We start from the raw sequence: 18,535 nt of genomic DNA on the forward strand, positions 1-18,535 counted from the left end.
TTTGCCCTTCGTGTATATGTAGATTGTTGAGTATTTAAATGGGGGGAAGATTTAGGAGGCACGTGAAGCACCAGAACAAACCAGAGGAGGGGGCAGCAATCGTGCAGTTAAAAGCTGGTTTTTCACAGACTGCTATACAAGGGGTTGTTTGTTTGTTTAATTTTTTAATTTCTCTATGTTTGTTTAATTTTTTAATTTCTCTATCTCTTAATTTTACTTATTGTCTTGGTCTGTGTTTCCATCTTTTTTATTAGGAGGGGAAAATCTGTCTTTTTTGAAAGAGGGGGGATGAGGGAAAAGCAAGAGAAACTTTCTGAGTGTGTGAACTGAAAAATCAGTTATTTATTCTTTATAACAAACACTTTAAAGAGCTATAGAGACAGAAAGCTGACATTATCTAGCCTCTATACTTCCTCTCTGCTTCTCCACCTCCCCCTTTCCCTTTCCCAAATGGGAGAAAATACCTATTTGAGATGAGAGGAGGTCGTGTCTGGGATCAGCAGGAATCCCTGGGACAGGGGCAGAGCTCGCAGCCTGGCCGTGCATCTCCAGCACTCTCGTATTCCGAATTCTCCCAAATCCTCCTTGCTGGGGCCGGCAGCCCGGAGAGCAGCTGGATGGAGCAGAGAGCCTAAAAAACTTCATTCTGCAGGGGGACCTCTAGTGTTTTCCTTTCTCCATGTCCTGGCAGAGTTCCTCCAAAGTACAAATACACACAGAGCTCCCATTGTTTGCAGCCCTTCACAAGCCCACTGATCCTAATATGGAATTCAGCAGGAAACCCATGATTTCCTGACACACAGCAAGCTGGAGAAAGAAAGGAAAAACTCCATTAAAAACCTCCAGACTCTCCTCCATGTAGAAATGAAATGGAAAATGGAGTGGATTTAACAGGAATCCCTGGTTCCTGCGGCCAGGCTGGAGGAAGGGAGACGCGGATCGAAGCTGCAGGCTGCTGATATTTTTTGAAGTTGTGATAAAGACTGGGAACGGCCGGGCAGAATGAGGATTTCCTGACTGGGACAAACGAAAAAGGACAGATCACTCTTTTTTTTTTTTTTTTTTTCTATGATATTCCCCTCTGTGTGTTTAATTTATTCACCTCGATGATCCTCTTGACTGATCTGGTAACTGTTAGAAGCGGCTGTGACAGCCTGGAAACATTAGTATGATTTCCTGAGTTTGAGATTTGCTGCTCTCCCCCCACCCCCCTCCTTCTCCAAACTCAGGAAAAGTCAATACAATCGCACTTCATTTTTCCTTCATGTGCACTTGGAAGTCCTGGGAGCAGCAAGAGCAGCGGCAGCAGCAAGAATGAACTGCAAGGAGGAAAATGACAACTGCACTGACGGGAGCAGGAACAACACCAAGAAGATGCTGAAATGTGTGGTGGTTGGGGATGGTGCAGTTGGGAAAACCTGCTTGCTGATGAGCTATGCCAATGATGCCTTCCCAGAGGAGTACGTCCCCACTGTGTTTGACCACTATGCAGGTAAGAAAGGGCTTTAAAAGAAATTTAATCGATAGCTGCAGGACAGCCAGGTGGGAGGTGAAGGCAGCTCAAGGAGAGGACAGTTCAAAAGGGATGCGTGGGTTACTTCTTGTCCAGGAATGTCATTCAGGCCTGGATGGTTGCCAGGCAGCTTAGAGGGCAGCTCATGAAATTGGGACAATGCAGGATTTATTCAGATAACTTATTTGTTTGCTTCTGATTTTTGTCTTGTTTTTGGCAAATAAGAAGCCTTAGGGATGCACTGAAATCCACTGTGTTTTGGGGCAACAAATGTGATTCAGCCTCTGTCACTTTGTATTCTTGGTTAGTTTTTGAAGTTCTGAGCTTTGCAGTTTACAGTTAAGACTATATATATGTGTATATATATATATATATACATATAGATATATGCTATCACAATCTTGTCCCTCTTGGCAAATGATGCATAAATTACAATATATATATCCTATTTAAGGAATAATATTTGAGAATGTATCCTATTTTAGGAGATCTTTGAGAAAACCAGCATAGTCTCTTTCCAAGCTGTCAGTATATAACTCTCCTTTCAGAGATGTTTGTTACTTCATCTATAAATAGATTTTAATACTACAACTTGATGGTAGTGAAAAGCAGAAGAGGTGATTGATTTGAGTCCTTCATAGTCGGGGAATTTGTAGTTTAAGCAAAAAGCACAAACATAATCAAGTTATATTCACTGCATTGCTGTGCAGAACAGACCCACAGGTTAAGTTCAATATTCACAGGCCTCTTTCTGTAGCAATTACTGACTTTACCCAGCTGTGTCCAAAGTTATCACGCAGATGTTTCATAGGCTAAAACTGGTTCAAACATCTGCTTAAATTTTACTATCCCAAATCCTGTTGTTTTTCTTCCCACAGTGTTCCTTTGGCTTAGGGAATTTTTTAATGAGATCCCTGACAGATTCTAGGAGCCCTGCAAAACTCATTGCTTATCTTGCAGCAGCAGTTGGAGTTTCCCTCATTCTCTCCCCACCTCCTTAAAAACTGAATTTTCATGGCGTGGCTTATCATAGATTTGGTATTTTGTAATGGGAAAAATCCCTGTTTGCATTCTGGCTCTGTGTCAGGTTTAGCAGATGAACTGGCCAAACAAGAAAGCTGTGTAATTGCAGAATCTGATCCGTGGAAATGTGAAGACCTTTTCCTCCACCAGAGTGGGCAGCGTCACTTCTAATGCAAGCAGCTCTCTCTTTTCTCTGCCCTTCCCACCATAGATTGAGTGATCCCTTTAGGAAAAAACAAACAAACAAAAAAACAAACAACAACAACAAAAATTTCCACAGAAAATATAGACAACAGAATATTGCCTGTTGGAAATACGTGCTTCCATGAGCCAAAATGCCTAAGGGCTGCCTTATACCCACTTTCCTGTGATAACTTCAGATCTGCTCATCCCTTACAAAATGCTGATCCCAGCACCCATTGCCCTTCTCCCACTCTCTTCCATGCCCTGCAAATACCTCTCTGCCTGTGGGAAAAGCCATCAATAGCTGGTGCCAGACCACGTGGGCATCGGTCTTGGTGGTTTTGGTGTGAGCCTGGGGCACACATGTGGCATTTGGTGGGGGACCACTCTGAGTTTCTCCTCCCTAACCAGCCACAGGTGACTTGCAGGGACTTGCTTTGATTCTCTTTCCTCTGTCAGAAGTGTTGGAAATTGCCACTGGGCTCAAAAGCTACTGAGGGATACAAGGGCTGAGGGAAGGATGGGAAGATGAAGTACCATAATCCTGATTTCCTTGGGGTAAAAGGAGTATGAAGGCACTTTTAAATCAAGCCTCATTTCCAGGGTTTGAAGATTTAGCCCCTAAAATATCTCCAGCTCTTTTTATCTACCTTCTTAACTACTATAGCACATAAATATAAAAGTATTTTCAGTGAGAAAAACTAATAAAAATAAGGGGAAAAAATAGCTCTGCTTATTAACATGCTGTTCTGAGACAATCCCTGCCCAGTGGCAGTGGTCAAAACTTGCATTGATCACAAATGGAATTTCAGTGTTTTGAGGAATCCCATAATTTATTAAACCAATTTAAGTACAAAATTGCATACAGAGTTGAGCAGTAGGAATTACTTCTAGAGCAGAGTGCTGGAAAAAATCCCACCCATAAAAATATGACATGGCATAAAGTATAACACAGCCTATTTAAAATACTGTGGGTATTGATTGAGCGAAGAACTCACTTGGGGGAACCTTACGCCTGAGCTTACAGTTTTTAGGATCTTCCACTGGATTTCCCACATCCATCTGTGTGGCAGCCCATGGTGAACAGGAGAGGTGGCACAGCAGTACCATGGTCACAGAGGTACCATGGGCATGGTGGCAGCACAGCATATGAGAAAGCTGCATACATGGACAGATGCTGAAGGGTGTAGGAGGCTCTGGAAAATCACATTTGAATTTACCCCAGGAAAATGGTTTGTCTACCTCTGTCCCTGTCACTGCTGAAACCAAGTGTTCCAGTTTTCCCAAGCAAGCTGAAAACATCAGATTCAATGGTTCATTTCTGTGCTGGAAATGCTCAAAAGCAATTAATTCCTGCAGATTTTTGCAAAGCTGCACTTTCCATGGAAGGTTTTCCACCCAGGTGTAATTACCAGCAGTGGTGTGTTAGCAAGGGCTTCCTCTTGCCTCACCAGGTCACAGCCTGCTTGTGACTCCTGGGGCATTTACCAATTTACTTCTTTCTAATGGAAAATGTAGGGAGTGGGGAGGGGAAGCATTAAAACCCAAGGATTCCAGTGGTGATCTCAGAGCAGTTTCTCACTGCCACGACTCCAGCGACTCGGGGGAGACAGTGATGCTCTCCAGCCCAGCTTTGGGAAAAGCTCCAGCAGCACCAGTGCCGTGGCCAAGGCTTTAACTGTTCATGGCCCTGCAGCACCAGCTCCGTGCACTTGCCCTGCTGCATCTCCTCTCCTCAGCTCCTGCAGCTGAAGCAGGTGGATGCAACAACAGGAGTGGTTGGAGGAAGAAACAGCTGAGTCCCTGCACTATTAGATCTGCACGGTGCTTACCCAGTGCCTTGCACATGTAAAGAGCTTGAAACCACTTTATAAAAGTTGGGCCCAACCTGCCTCTAAGCAAATCAAAGGCAGGAGCTGAGTGTCCCCCAGGGAAGGAGCAGATATTCCTGCAGATAACTCACACAGCATTTACAGCTCGGACGCAGCGGTGCCTGGCACCAGAAGCTCTTGGTGGCTCACCACGTGTGCAGCTGCACTGCACAAAAGTCCAGACCAGTGATTAGCTCCATACTGGTAATATCCTGCCTCAGATTTCACCCACAGTCCACAAAACCGAATTTCTTCAGGGCCTGTAGCCAATGTTGGGATGTGATGGGTGTAGAGTAGGATCAGAGCAATGCCAGACAGATGGGGAGGGCAAATTTGTTACTTGGATATGAAAATGGTTTCTTTCATTGGATGCATGGAATTTTATGGGTCTGGTTATTTCTCAAGGCATTTTGAAGAGGTTTTGCTGGAGGCCAGAGCCCTGAGTAGGTTTCCTTGCTTTGGTGAACTTCCAAGTCCCGTACTGGAAGTGTTTAGCCGCAAGACAAATGGCTGTTTCTAGGGCAGGCTCACCAAAGTGCTATCCTAGTGACAAACAGGATATTGCTGGCAATAACTGCAACAATAGGGGCTGTTTGGATAGTGAGTGGATGCTTTAACATGCTGGTTCCACTCCTTTGAACACCAAATGCTGGTTTTCTGTGAGCAAAGGTCTCTCAGCCAGGGTGACTTGTATTGTGCCTAGCTATGTGAGGTTACAAATGTTTATTTAGGGCTGAGGTTGGACCAACAAAAAAAACTCAATTCAACAACTAACAGAGCTGGTTTAATAATACCAAAGTTAGCTGGTTTGCTCTGTGAAATACATAAGTAAAATGTGTGTTGTTACTTAGGAAGCCACTGAGCATCCCATTTTATATTCATGAAGCCTAAAAACATAGCAATTTTTAGCATTAAATTTATTTGCTCTAAAATTTATTTTCAGGCTTCCTGGAGAGGTGATCAATGTCCCAAGGCTGTCAGTGTTTAATAGGCATTTGTATAATGCCCTTAATTATGTGCTGGGAGTTTTGATCAGCCCTGAAATGGTCAAGCAGGACTAAATGATCACTGTAGGCCCCATCCAACTGAAGCTATTCCATTCTATTCCAGAAGTGCATTTCTTGTAAATTAAAAAAAAAAAAAAAAAAAAACAACTCTCTATGCTTAAGGAGCAGTAACAATGGCATGCAGCTAACTTGGCCCACTGTGCAGACAAGGGTGATTGGACTCATCAGATGGCTGAAGTCTGAGGAAAAGAGGGTTGTGAGTCTTAAACTCAAGTCTAGTTCAGCCGTAGTACTGAGATTAATACCATACAAACAGCTTTAGGAGCCAGAGTTGCATCTTTGATAAATGAGAGAGGTCAATCCCTCCAAAGGAGAACTGCAAAGCATCTGCAAAAAGTAGATGGTGCAAATATGTCCCTCCCTCCCATCATGTGTCGGCACAAACTGGTGAACATTTATAAATAGAGAACCCATTTGAAAAAAATTAGCACTGGCATGTGATCAGCTAATTAATAGCATACAGAATAGCTTAGCCCTGACTGGGGCTTTGTAAATTAAAAGCAATATAGAAGAAGAGAGACATTACTTACTGTTAGGAGACATATTTTTTGTTCTTCAGTGATGATTCAATGTAATCTGTCTGCCTTTGCACTGAAGTGGGCTGGAGCACCACTAGTCTCACAGAACAGTGATCCCAACCTTGCTGGCCAGACAAGCCATGCAAGAAGGGAGAGTCTCCTGCTCTGGCATTTTTAGTGGCACAGGAGCTGTATGACTGCTCTTGCCCAGAGCAGGCAAATCCACAGATCTATTATGCCCTGCCTGTATGTCACAGCACTGACCCAAATCCCTGTTCCTCATGTCCCCCCATGGAGGAAAGGAGCTGGAAGTGGGTTATCTGTGATCCTGGGGCTGCCATGGCTGCTTGCTCTCCGTCCTGGGGCAGGCAGCAGCACCCAGGGGAGATAGGCCAAGCACCAGGCAGCTCTTGCCTCTGCTCTGTTCTTGCTCCCCACAGAGCAAGAAACACCAGCCAAGACATGGCAGAAACCCAAGGGGAGCCCTAACATCCCTAATTTCCCCAGCTACAAGCATGAGACCACATCTGACCACACTTTTGGTGTGCTAGCCATTTTGAATTGATTGCTAATGCACACTGCTTTCAACCCATCCCTGCTTGCCATGGTGTGTAAGTGATAACCCCAAGACCATCACTTTTTTATTCCCTGTTGAAACTCTGACAGGAAAAGACTGCCTAAGTAGATCTACAATTTCTGCACGGGTGCTGCCGTGGGAGTCTTCACACTGCCACATTCTTGAGACAGTTGTCTCCTATAAACAGTCTTGGTAGCACATTAGAGAAACTCTTCATACAATGTTTGGGGTCATTAAACTCAAATAGATATAAATAGCACTGAAAGAGAGCTGTGATGTTTATTTGCATGGATATTTGCAGTGGGATTTCTTTTCCTTCTAATGTTCATCCAATTTTGATCACACAGATTTGAACTTTAGCCTTGAGACAAGAAAGCATTGACTCTTTTGAGAGCTGGCTCTTTAAACTGGCAGCCACTGAACAGATATGTTCATTTTGCCTCTCAGGAGCTGAAAAGACTTCTCTGCCAATCTTCCTGGTATCATCCAGAATAGACCAGGGATGAATAAAACATTCAAGGTATGACAACACCACAAACACACCAGTGCAATTCAAATGTTTCCATGGCTGGATTTTTTGAAGATGAATTTTACAGAACCACTAATTCTCAGTCTCCCCACAGAAGGTTTAATTCTGTCCTGAGTCATACAAGTCAGAGGTGATGTAGTGGTCCTCAGGCTTTTCACATCCAGGAAGCCTGAACAGTATTTTTACCAAAAAGATGCCTTTTGCTTGAATCACCATGGATATTCCACACTCATTTGGGAGGCTCCACATACACCCCCAAGCATCTTAAGGCCTTTTCCTTCTGAAGGTGCTGTCAGTGTGCAAAGAGCCAAGATAACTATCGCTGCTATCTCTTCCTCACACACATCCCTGTATTGTCCTGAGGCTGCACAATCCACTTGAAGCCCATGGAGACAGAGGTGTGTGCTTTGGGTTTCTGTTTCTCAGAGCAGATGGTTTCTGCAGCAGTGCTCTGAGCACTGACCAAGTCCCCATTCTCCCCTGCCCCTACAGCTGTGAATGGAGATGAGCCTGCAGCACCCTAGCTGCTCCTTACCTTTGCCTCTGGCTGTGCTATGCAGCTTCTCTTAAGTCCTGCTGCCACTCCTGGTCTGGTTTCACTTTGGCTTTGTGCTCCAGAGAGCCCCAGAAGAGCTCTGCACCAACCCCACACCCACCAGGACCCAGCTGACAGCCCAGGACATAGAACTGATTTCTCCAGCCATGTCAGCAGCCAGTGGATGTCCTGGTACTTCCAGCACAGCAGAGGACAACACTGCACCATGGATGACATTGGCAGTCTGAAAACTGCGTGTAGAGAGTAAGGAAACTACAGCACACATCACAAAGGATGGGGCCAGGAATTAGAGGAGTAGATGGAGCAGCCATGTTGCTTTATCCAGATTTATCCAGCCTAAATTCCACCTAAGCCCTGCTGTCTATTCTTTGTATTTGATATGTGATGCTTGAAGGGCAAGAGGAATCACAAAGAATACTAAACAAGGAGTTAGACCATTTGGATGTGTGTTGGTGGTTTGGATGTAGAATGATGGGATTTTTCTTAAGGTCAGCCACAGGCCTGAGGGAATGGATTGGAAAGAAGGAAAAGTCAAATGGCTTAAAAAGAAATATTTCTTTGCATGGTATGTGATTAACCCGGGGAACTTATCACTTTATAAAAGTTCTTGAGGACAGAATTTTAACAAGGTGTGCAAAAAAACGGGTTGAACCGGGTATTGGGGAGATTGAGTGCTGTCATAAGCTAATGAAAAAGACTTCTGCAAGAAATGAGCTGGTACAACCTTGGTTTAGAGTTCAGGACAAGACCTAAATTTAGCCTGGTGAATGTCAAATTATATTAAAGTTACTCACTGTTTTGTTAGAGATAAGACACCAGGCTGTGAGTTTGGCCCAACCTAGCACCCTGCGCCCAGAGCTTTAGAAAATAACTTTCTGGCATGATTCTTCTGATATATGGATGGACAAAAAGATTTTGAAATTTTGCTTACCCAGCAATGGACTGCTTCAAAGAGACATGAGGGAATTTAAAAAATGATCTTTTTCTTCTCCTCTACTCCAAGACAGTCAGGCCTAGCCTTTCCCTCCCTTTGTCATCTGCCTAGCATTGCAGGAGGTGACATCAGCTGAGAAGACCAAAACTGAAACTGTGGCCTCTGGCCCTTGAAGGACAATGTCTACAGCTTGAAATTAATCACATCCACTATCTCAAAATCAATAATTTACTCAGTACCTGTGGCCAAGCAACCCAGATGAGGGGACAAAGCCACTTTATGGGTGGTGGCGGATCAGGCAGCCAAGCAGATGCTTCACAGCAGAAGATGCTCCACATGTAGGAAAGAAAAACAAAAACTTAGCAAAGAAGTCTAAGAAACCGAACTCCTAGACATTAAAGCTTCATTTCTGCCAGATGTGGCAGTGTTTTCACTAAGTCATCATTGCAATGGCTTAGTTACTGATCAAGTCAATGCTAAATAGCTCTGACTTGCTTCTCATTTTCTGCTCTCTTCATAAACTTGATACTTTGATATCTGCAGTAGTGATGTCCATCATGGCTACTCTGCACCACTGAGCAGATTTTGCCGTGCAGGCAGTGCCTTTCCTATGTTCTGAATTTCCAGTTGTTATGGCCAGACCTAATGACATCATGGAAATGGCAAGGGATGAGGAAGAGCAAACATATTTCCTTCAATTGTTCTGTTCAGACAAAGTCATTAAACAGTAATGACATCTCCTGTCAAATTATTATCTTTCCAATAAAAAAAAAAATTCAAGTTATTATATTTCTCATCTGCTTTTAAAAGTGACCATTTGCCATTCTCCACTTATATTGTCCTTGTACCTTGAGCTATGGGTTTTCCACCCAAGTCAGGGAATATGTTACTAAAGAATGAAAGTTTTACGAATTGTCACCCAATGTTTTATGCCAAGAGGGGGTGAATGAATGAATTCTAAACAGGATTATTGGACTAGTATTCATCTCCCTTTTCTCCACAAATAATATCTGGGGAAATTAATGTCTAATAATTAAAAGATTGCCAAAAAAAAGTTGATTTACCTTATTTAATATCTAGCATCTTTGCATTCAAAGTGAGAGGTCTCCCCCCTTCATAGATTTAAGGCCAAGCTCAAAACCCTCTTCTTAAATGGAAAGTCATATGTGAGGCAAGATGGCTTGGAAGGGTCCTGGGGGACACGGTCACCTGCTGGGCATTGCTGTCCCCTAGCTAGTCCTCATATCCAAAGTGGTGTTTGGGGTCCAGGGAAGGGGAAGGCATGAAGGACCATGACAGGCTGTTATTTTAGCTAACACAGTTCTCCACATTCAGTGTGTGTCCAGTGGAGCAGCAAAGCCAGCACTGGGGCTGCCCCAGGGTTGCCTTTTTACCTTGGGAACTGGCACAGCAATGAATCCATAAATACACCCACCACCCTCAAGGGAAGAAAAGGCTGGAAAAAAACTTTCACTGACAGGAGAAATACTGGGGGAAAAAAAAAAAAAAGCAAACCTCCCAAAGGAAGGAGATGGACAGCTGTAAAAATATTCCCAAGCACAGTGGCACAGGAGGCACAGTCAGGAGTGTGATGGCATTGGAGCAAGAGGGGAAAAAAAAAACCACAATGCTGTACCAACATCCTCACTCCTGGTTCAGGGCAGTGTGCAAGTGTCTCATGGAAACAACAGCCCCAGGGATGAGCACAGGAGCCAGCACATAAACACCTGAAAGAGTTAAAAAGGGCTGTGCAGAGGGGCTGGACAGAAAGGTCCTGCCACAGGGCAGGAGGATGCCTGAGATGACTCTGAAACTGCTTTCCAACCCCTGCAAACAGAGGCCATGTCTCCTCCTAAAGACTCTCTGGCACTGACTCCAGCTATAACTTTGAAGTAATGGCATTAACAGGATCTGCTCATGCTTGGATTTCTGCAGACTTTAAGGAGAAGCACAGCTCCAGCAGTGAGTGGGAAAACATACATGTTCAAACATAGCATTAATTTCTGTCCCCTGGGAGATGGGACCAAAAGAGCATCTATTTGCAATAATATGCTGCTTTGCTGAGAACAGACTTAAAGGAAAATCCCATAAGGTTGAAAAATGTGTTTTAAGCTCACAAACTGTCTCATGATCTGTCTTCAGAGCTGGCAGCCATCCAGGTGCTGTGTCCTCACAGGCCAGACCCTCTCCATCTAGGACACACATGGTTTCTGAGCAATGCCCCCAGCTCCATTTCAGAACTGGTTTTCTCCAACAACTAAGTGTAAAGTCAACATCTATGTCTAATTTTGGGATCCCAGTTGCTGAAGTCTCTGTCCACGAGCAGCAGAAATGCAGAGACTTGATTTTTTATTTAGAAGTTGAGGCATTTCCACAAGGGAATCTCAGCTCTGGCACAAACACACTGAAAATGCCTCCTGAGACCATCTATTTTATGCTGTCTGTATCAAGCCATGGCTTGTGGCAGTAATGCCCAGGACCTCATGTTGTCCATTCCAGCTGGGTTTGGGCTGTATGATCCTGCTTCCCAAATGGTTCCACATGGGCACACAAACTCCACTAAGGGCTCGTGGTGTATCCGCATAGAAATCACAAAATAGCTCTAGAGAGCTGTTCTGAAACTGCATCTTTATTTTTGTTTAGTTGCAGCTACTCACAAATTATTTTCAGCTGTATCAAAAACAAAAAGGAGATTGTAGAATTGCTTGTAGTTTCTGTCTAGTTTGAGCCCATTTTTGCTGATTGAAAACTTACCATCAAAATTTTCAGCAAAAGCATGAACAACTTCTAGGAGGCCATTAGGATGCTATTATTTAAGCTCTTAGAAAGACCCTTTACCTCCACAGTACAGCTCTGCTTTGTTCTGGGTAGCCAGTAATGTAACCAATGAATTGCAAAAATCCAGCAGTTTCCTTCATCTCATTATTTTCTAGTTGCTGCTCAGGATATTTTAAGCCTATTCCAGGAATACAAGGGAGCAACACCTCTCATTAAAAATATATATGTGAAGTACAGCTTTAAGAAAATATTTTCCAGGAATATCAGCCATGAAAACAGGATCAATCTCAACATTAAAAGAGGAGTTCATACTCAAAACAAATTCAGCTAATCTGCCAGAAACCAGGCCTTATGGATGAAGTCCAAATTAGCTTAGCCAGTTCATGATGTCATTAATATGGAGAATTTTCCTTACCACGCACAGAAATAGTCTCTCACGGGTTGTGCCACTTGAAGATCTGCTAGGCATTTACCTAAACCATTTGCTTTGGTTCAAGTCCAGTTGGGTGAGGTTGCTGTGGTTCCTTGATTTTAATACTTTACAGTGTTAAGTGCATTTTCTCCCTCGAGTGTCCCTCACGGGAAACTGCTAAAATGGTGAAATAATTCATTCTTCCATTATTTGAATCACATTGCTCAATTTACTTCCTTTCCTGTAAAGAGCTCCTTGTAGCAATACCATAAGTCCCTCCTAATGCTTCCAGGGAAGGAAGAAGCAACAGGGAGTGTGAATACAAAATGAGGCCCCAAATCTGAAGTAATGTTTGACAAAGGCAATCTGTGCCAAGATAATGGGGGAACAGCAAAAACTTGTGTTCTCTCCATATGGTGCTCCCAACTGGGTTTCTCTCCCCTTTGCCTTCTATTTAAATGCATGAAAGTGAGAGATTAGGAAAAGAAAAATAATAATATGAGTCTTGCAATGATTTTGCAAGAACAGTATTTTGAGACTATGCCTGACAGGGTGGAAAATCCTGAGGACATGGGGGAGTCTTGTCCCTGGCCAAATATGTTCACAGTATGTCCTGGTGAGGTGCACGAGACAATTCTTACAAAAACCTCCTGACTAGAAAGCACCTTGTACTTTCCATCACATGTAGCCTTTCCAGGTCCTTATTTCCTTCCTGCTGCTTCCTCCAGCTTTCAGAATGAATATCCACATTTCCTTTTCTTGGCATTTATTTTCCACGCTGCTTTTTTTCTCATGAGTGGGGTCTTTCCACCTGAAATATTAAAGAAAAAGAATGACAGATTGTCTTCCCAAAGCTTTCCTGAATACAGCATAGGCCATGGAGCTGGCCAGAACCAGATATGGATCCTGCAGAGCCTCCTCTGAGGCAGCTGGGTCCAAAACCAAACCACAGACATTGCACACATAGCGGCTGCCCCACACGCCCTGGCTGATAATTATTACCGGGTGTCTCTTCTGATTCCCTCTGATGCTGCCAAGATGGCCAGGGCCAAGGACATGAAAGCAGATGTTCTTCCTCCTGACAGATGTCAGCTCTGCCCCATGGAAAATGTCATCTGAGATGGGTGAGAGCCAGCAAGCAGCCAGACAGGGCTTTGCAGGATGATGGTGGGACCACCCCATGGTGTCCGCTGTCCGTTCCAGCAGCCACCTCTTTCCTGGCAAAAGCCTGCCACAGAATTCCATAAAAATATTATCTCAGCATTGTGTAAGCTACGGAAGGTCAGATGAGCCAAGGAGCTGCATGAGAACCAAAAATAATGCCCAAGTAAATAGGAGAGAAGAAGTGGAGAAGTGTGGGAAAGAAATGTGCATCCTTAGAGGATGGAGGGGAAAGGTATGTTTAAGAGCAGACAGTCCAGAAGATGTCCATAAATCACAAAACAAGTGATTTGTAACAACTATGTTTTGGGGGATATGACTCAGAGTTTTGAACTTCTGGGTTAGCAAAAGTTCTGGCCAGAGCACTTTTCATGAACTGTCCCACCAAGAGAAAATGCTGATTCACGAAAGCTGAAGCATTTTTTAAATACTTGAAAGGACAAATTCTTGAGGTCCAGGGCCCTCTGGTTATTTCTGACAGTGCAGCAAAAAAGACCCAAATTGAAAACATAATATCTGAAGGTTTTGTTTTCATTCCATTGTAAAATGAAAACAAATTGTAAAACCTCAGAAGTTGTCACAAAGCTGAATTATCATCCCCCTGGCCAGTTCTACTTAGCTGTTGTTATTATCCTTTTTCCAGTTGCTGTAGTGCAACCATTATTAACCAAGGGCAGGCTTCCTCTAAATGAAATATTTGTGCAGCAAAGACAAAAAATTTCCAAGTGCTTCAAATAATATGAGTTTAGGTGTGGTTTTGGGCTCTCTCAACATGAAGAGCTGCAGTGGTTGCAGGGAGAGGTTGGCAATCCTCACAAGCCTTGGCAAACCTGATGGCAGAACCACAAAAGTGCTCAGGAGAAGGGAAAACAGTCTTTGAGCTGAGTGTTGCTCATTCTGTCTTCACTCACTCTGGTTTAGGCTAATGCAGAAGTTTTATTCCTTCTTCTCTTTTGATGACTTCTGTCATCATGTAAATGTCCAATAAATCCACATTTCTGATTTATACGACTATATATATGTTTGATTCCCAGAAGAAGGAAGTTACCCCAAAAACTCTCAAAGGTTTCCAAGGGACATCCTCCCTCTGCCAGACACAATTTTGCTCCAGTGAGTGGTTCCCAAAGTTAGTGACACTGGAACAGGGACTTAGCTGGAGAGAGGTGTCTGTGGCCACATTCTGGAAATGCTGCTTATAAATTATGAAGGAAGTATAAAGGACCTGACTGGGAGCTCATTCTGCATTCACTTAGGAAGAGCACCATTATAGTTAGGGGAATTGGGTTCTGTGCAATTAGTTCAGTTGAAATTCAACCTATATTCCCATTTCTGCCGCAGGATCCCTCCCATATATCTGCATTTCTGTTGTCTGTCATGTTAACAAACCAAGGCACTGCTGTTTGATAGGAGGGGTTCATTCCATAAGCCTGGATCTAAAACAGTCAGTCCTTCCCAGGAGCTTCTCCAGGGAGGACTCAAAATCTTGTCATAAGTATGAATTACATCTGACCTAAAGAAGTTCATTTGGGGTGTCTGAGGACCACTGAATTTCAGATTTCCTATGTGGGCAACCCTTTTGAATGTGTTCCTGCTGTGGGCTGTCAGGCAAGAAATAAAACAGAGACAACAGAAGTAGTGAGAAGTCACTGCTGAGGGTGCCTGATGGATTTTCTTCCTTAGAAGAGCTGAAAGCATAACCTGAAAGAGGCTGGTTTCCTTTCCCAGTCAGTGTGGTGGGTGTGGGTGCCTAAAATTAGATATAGCCTCTATTAGTTGTAAATATTTATGCCTGTTCCCATAATAAATGGCTTTTAGTCTTCAGCATGAAGAAATTGTGGTAAATACATTTTCAGATTGAAAAAGGAAGGAGTGATAGATCTTTAGGCAATCTTTTTCAAGGCTGGCTGTGTTCACACAAGATTTGGGTTTGTCTGGTTTTGGAAGGCTCACAGAGTTGGGGCCAAGCAAATCTAAGTCAGGAAATCCTTGAAGTGAAAGAATGTATGATATATAATAGAAAGACAATAGATGAGTAAAATAAGAAAAATAAGCAGGTATTTTAACTAATGCAATTCTGTGCAAAATTCTAAGCTCCCAAGGAATCAGAATAAAGATACAGATACACAGTAGATAACTTCTCAAGAATAAACTATTCATTTTCTCCCTATATATTTACAGAACATGTAGGGAAATGTTAATGTATTAATAATTCTATGCTTTATTTTTTTCAAAGAATTAGATTAGAAACAAACCATATGTTTGGGGTTTTTTTTTCCAAATTTTGTTCTTTGTTATATTAATTTATATAAACAATTGGAGAAGTACCTATAAGTTTCCATTTCATTGGAAATGGAATTCCATTGGAATTTTCCCCAAAATCATTTCACAGATGCCTCTTGCTAAGCAAAGACAACAGTTCTAATGTCCCTCACTATTTCCATCCCTGTTATTTACAGGGGCTCATTAATGAAATTTATTTCTCTCCATGTTTTGGAATAATCAGAGGAATAAGAGGTTGATCAGCAGGGGAATACAGATATCATTTCTCCAATTCTGGGAAATCTCCCATGTACCTGCTCAGAGAAAAGCAACCCCACCAAAATCCTGGTAAGGGCCAGAGTTCACCAGCAACAATAGGAGGGAACAGTAACAGGAACCAGAAAGTCAGGGCAGATCAGGCAAAACAAACACCAACTTCAAAAAATGTGCAGAGCCCAGAAGGAAACTGGACTTTGGCATTCACACTGTACAATGGAGTCTTTCCCAGGGTAGAAAAATATGTAGTTGGCTGGAAAAGTTTTCTCTCTTGCCTGCACACCTCAGGCCATAGCCAGATGTGAGAGGATGAAAAGTATATTTACCTCTTATGGAAAATTAGGGCAGGGTTTTTGAAGCCACCTTGTAGATCTGGAGATCCCATTCAAATTCATTTTGGAAACAGACATTTTGGGTTCCTTGGGAAAATCCCCCCCCTCATTTTGACTTCTAAGATGTTCAAATCCTCTCATTAATCTTCCTGAGCTGCTGAAGGTTCCCATCTCCTCCATGGCCAAGGGTCCTGTCACAGCCATCAGGGTCTTCCCTGCAGGGCAGCAGGAAGCTCCCCTCAGCACCCACTGCATTAATTTATAGAATGACTTCTTTGGGTGGCCATTCAACCCTTGGCTATGGAAATACAAGTGCTCAGTAGGAGTCTCAGCATCAGAGACTTTGGTAGCTGTAGCAGAGGATGTTTGACATCACAATTTCTGCAGTCACCCAGTTCCCTTAGCTCAGCAAAAGTACAGAGTAGCTGGGAGATGATCACTGACACAGGGAGTGCAGTGGATACACTCCAGATGTCTCTTTAACATCTGCTGGGATTTGTATTCACCCATTGGCAGATGGGAAACCTCAGTTCCGAAAAATAAAAAAAAAAAAAAATCTATGGGCTGAGTTTATGGTAAGGTAGCCAAGACTAGAACTTCTAGTGGTTTGTTTGTCATCCAGCTATTTCTAGAAATACCTCCCTCTGCCCTCTTGGACACCAGGGTGTGTATTTTCCAGACTTGTAGCTATCTTAAAAGAAAACAGATCTTATACCAGGAAGAAGTGAGACTGTGGAGATCAATATGTCTGAAGGAACAGGGGTGGGAAAAACTCCAGGGAAAAATGTTCAAGAAGAAAAGCATATTTACTAGAAAAAGCCTCTGTAGTTTGCTATCATCCACATAGCCTTGAGTGAAAAAAGAGCTTTTTTGGAGTGAGCAAACGTAGGCAAGCATGGCAGCAGAGGCTAAGGGATGTGGTGCTGAGTTCAAAAGGATACAGCCCTTGTTTCACCTCAAAATTACAAAGTGAACAGAAGGTTATGAGGATGAAATTATTTGTAGGATTGAGTTAATTTGCCCCTGGTGAGTTCCTGTGATTACAAGAAGGTTTAATTTTTCCATAACTCAGCCACAGCTTACTTTAGCCCTGGTTTTCTGGACACCAATCCATCACTGACCAGGTAGATATAACCTGAGGAGTGTCTGACTTCCACCATCTGTTTAAGTGTCAGGGAGCCCCTCAGACACCCCAGGCTGCCTTATGAACATACCAGCAACAATTTAGCATTTTAACTGAAGGGGATGGGTTTGAAGAGATAATAGTGGTACATTTCCTGACATTTTTCTCATCCTAATTTCTCCAGAGGCTCTCAGCAGTGATCAATCTATTATTTATTTGAGAATCTGCTCCTAACCCCAAGTCCAAAGATCCTGAGTGTACAGAGGAATGTTGCTGTTCTGAGAGGGCAGAGATTTTTGAGAAACCCCTTTGTTTTGAAATCCTCTTAAAACTAAACCAAACCAGTTTCTTAGTGGTCCTCAGTGGTGCAGTATAAACAAGATTTAATTCTCATATCTTTGTCATTTACTCACTGCTTTCCCCACTGAAATGGCACCAGCTGGCCATTATTATTTCACACTCTGGAGGGTTCAAATGTTCATGAGCTCTCCGATTCTGGGAGCTCTCATTACCAAGAGCAAGAAAGGTTTCTGGGCTGTTTGGTCAAAAAACACACTTCATATACAAGCACAGCATAATAATGCATATGCTGCCTAATGTTAAGCAACCCACTGCACACTATTGCATGCTTAAAAACAAAATGAACCACTGTTATTTTAGATGATTTGATCATTAAAGCCCTGTGGGCATCACAGCAGTTAATAGTAACAGTATTTAACATCAAGGAGTAGGATATATTAAGCAAACATTAAGTTCAACCCATAACCAGTCTCTAATAAAAGCACAGCAATACATAAAAGCAGGTTTGTGTCAATACTCACATTTTATTTGGAGGGAGGCACTGGCTTGGGAGGGTCACACAGCTGCAGGGCAGGAATCATGGCCAAATCATCTGTGTCTTGGACCAAAGCCTTGCCCAGAGCCCGCCCCGCCTGCCCCCGCCGTGTGCACTAAAGCTGCTCCTGCCTTTATTTGTCCCCTGAAAGAGCTCGAGGTTTAAGCCCTGTTTGCTTTGCCAAAACAGTTCTCAGTCAGGCACCACATTGTGATTTCTTTTCTGTTTCAGTGTCTGTTCATGCACAGGGAGTGGAATCACTCTGCTGAAGGCAATATTCCTGTTGGCATGGCCAGGACAGGGATTTCACCCTGTGCCCAAAAAGCCTTCCCAGCTGGGCAGCCAGGCTTTCCCTTTACTGCCCTTCATGCCATTTCTGCCAGCATTGCTGGGTCCATGACCACATGGGTGATGTTGGAGATCACTGAACTCTGCCCTGAGGGGAGCAGCAGAAATACAGAGTGAGGGACTATGGACCACAGCAAGTTTTTGTCCTTTCTGCCACTAAAAGCTTCCCTCCATCTTTATTCAGCCCCTGTGCAGCTGTAATTACACATTTGCCTCCATGCATGGCAAGGAAAGTCCTTC

General features: G+C 43.2%; 1 protein-coding gene across 1 annotated transcript in view; it reads left to right on the forward strand.

The window, feature by feature from the left end:
- The first annotated feature begins 722 nt into the window (after nucleotides 1-722).
- RHOJ (ras homolog family member J) overlaps nucleotides 723-18,535 on the forward strand; it is a 61,206-nt gene continuing 43,393 nt past the window's right edge. The window contains exon 1 of the mRNA XM_021554460.2: nucleotides 723-1,492. Within this exon, the coding sequence (XP_021410135.1) occupies nucleotides 1,315-1,492 (178 nt within the window). The 5' untranslated portion in view covers nucleotides 723-1,314. The remainder of the gene's footprint in view (nucleotides 1,493-18,535) is intronic.

The sequence above is a fragment of the Lonchura striata genome, chromosome 6 (genome assembly GCF_046129695.1).
Source record: "Lonchura striata isolate bLonStr1 chromosome 6, bLonStr1.mat, whole genome shotgun sequence".
Taxonomy (NCBI): Eukaryota; Metazoa; Chordata; class Aves; order Passeriformes; family Estrildidae; genus Lonchura; species Lonchura striata.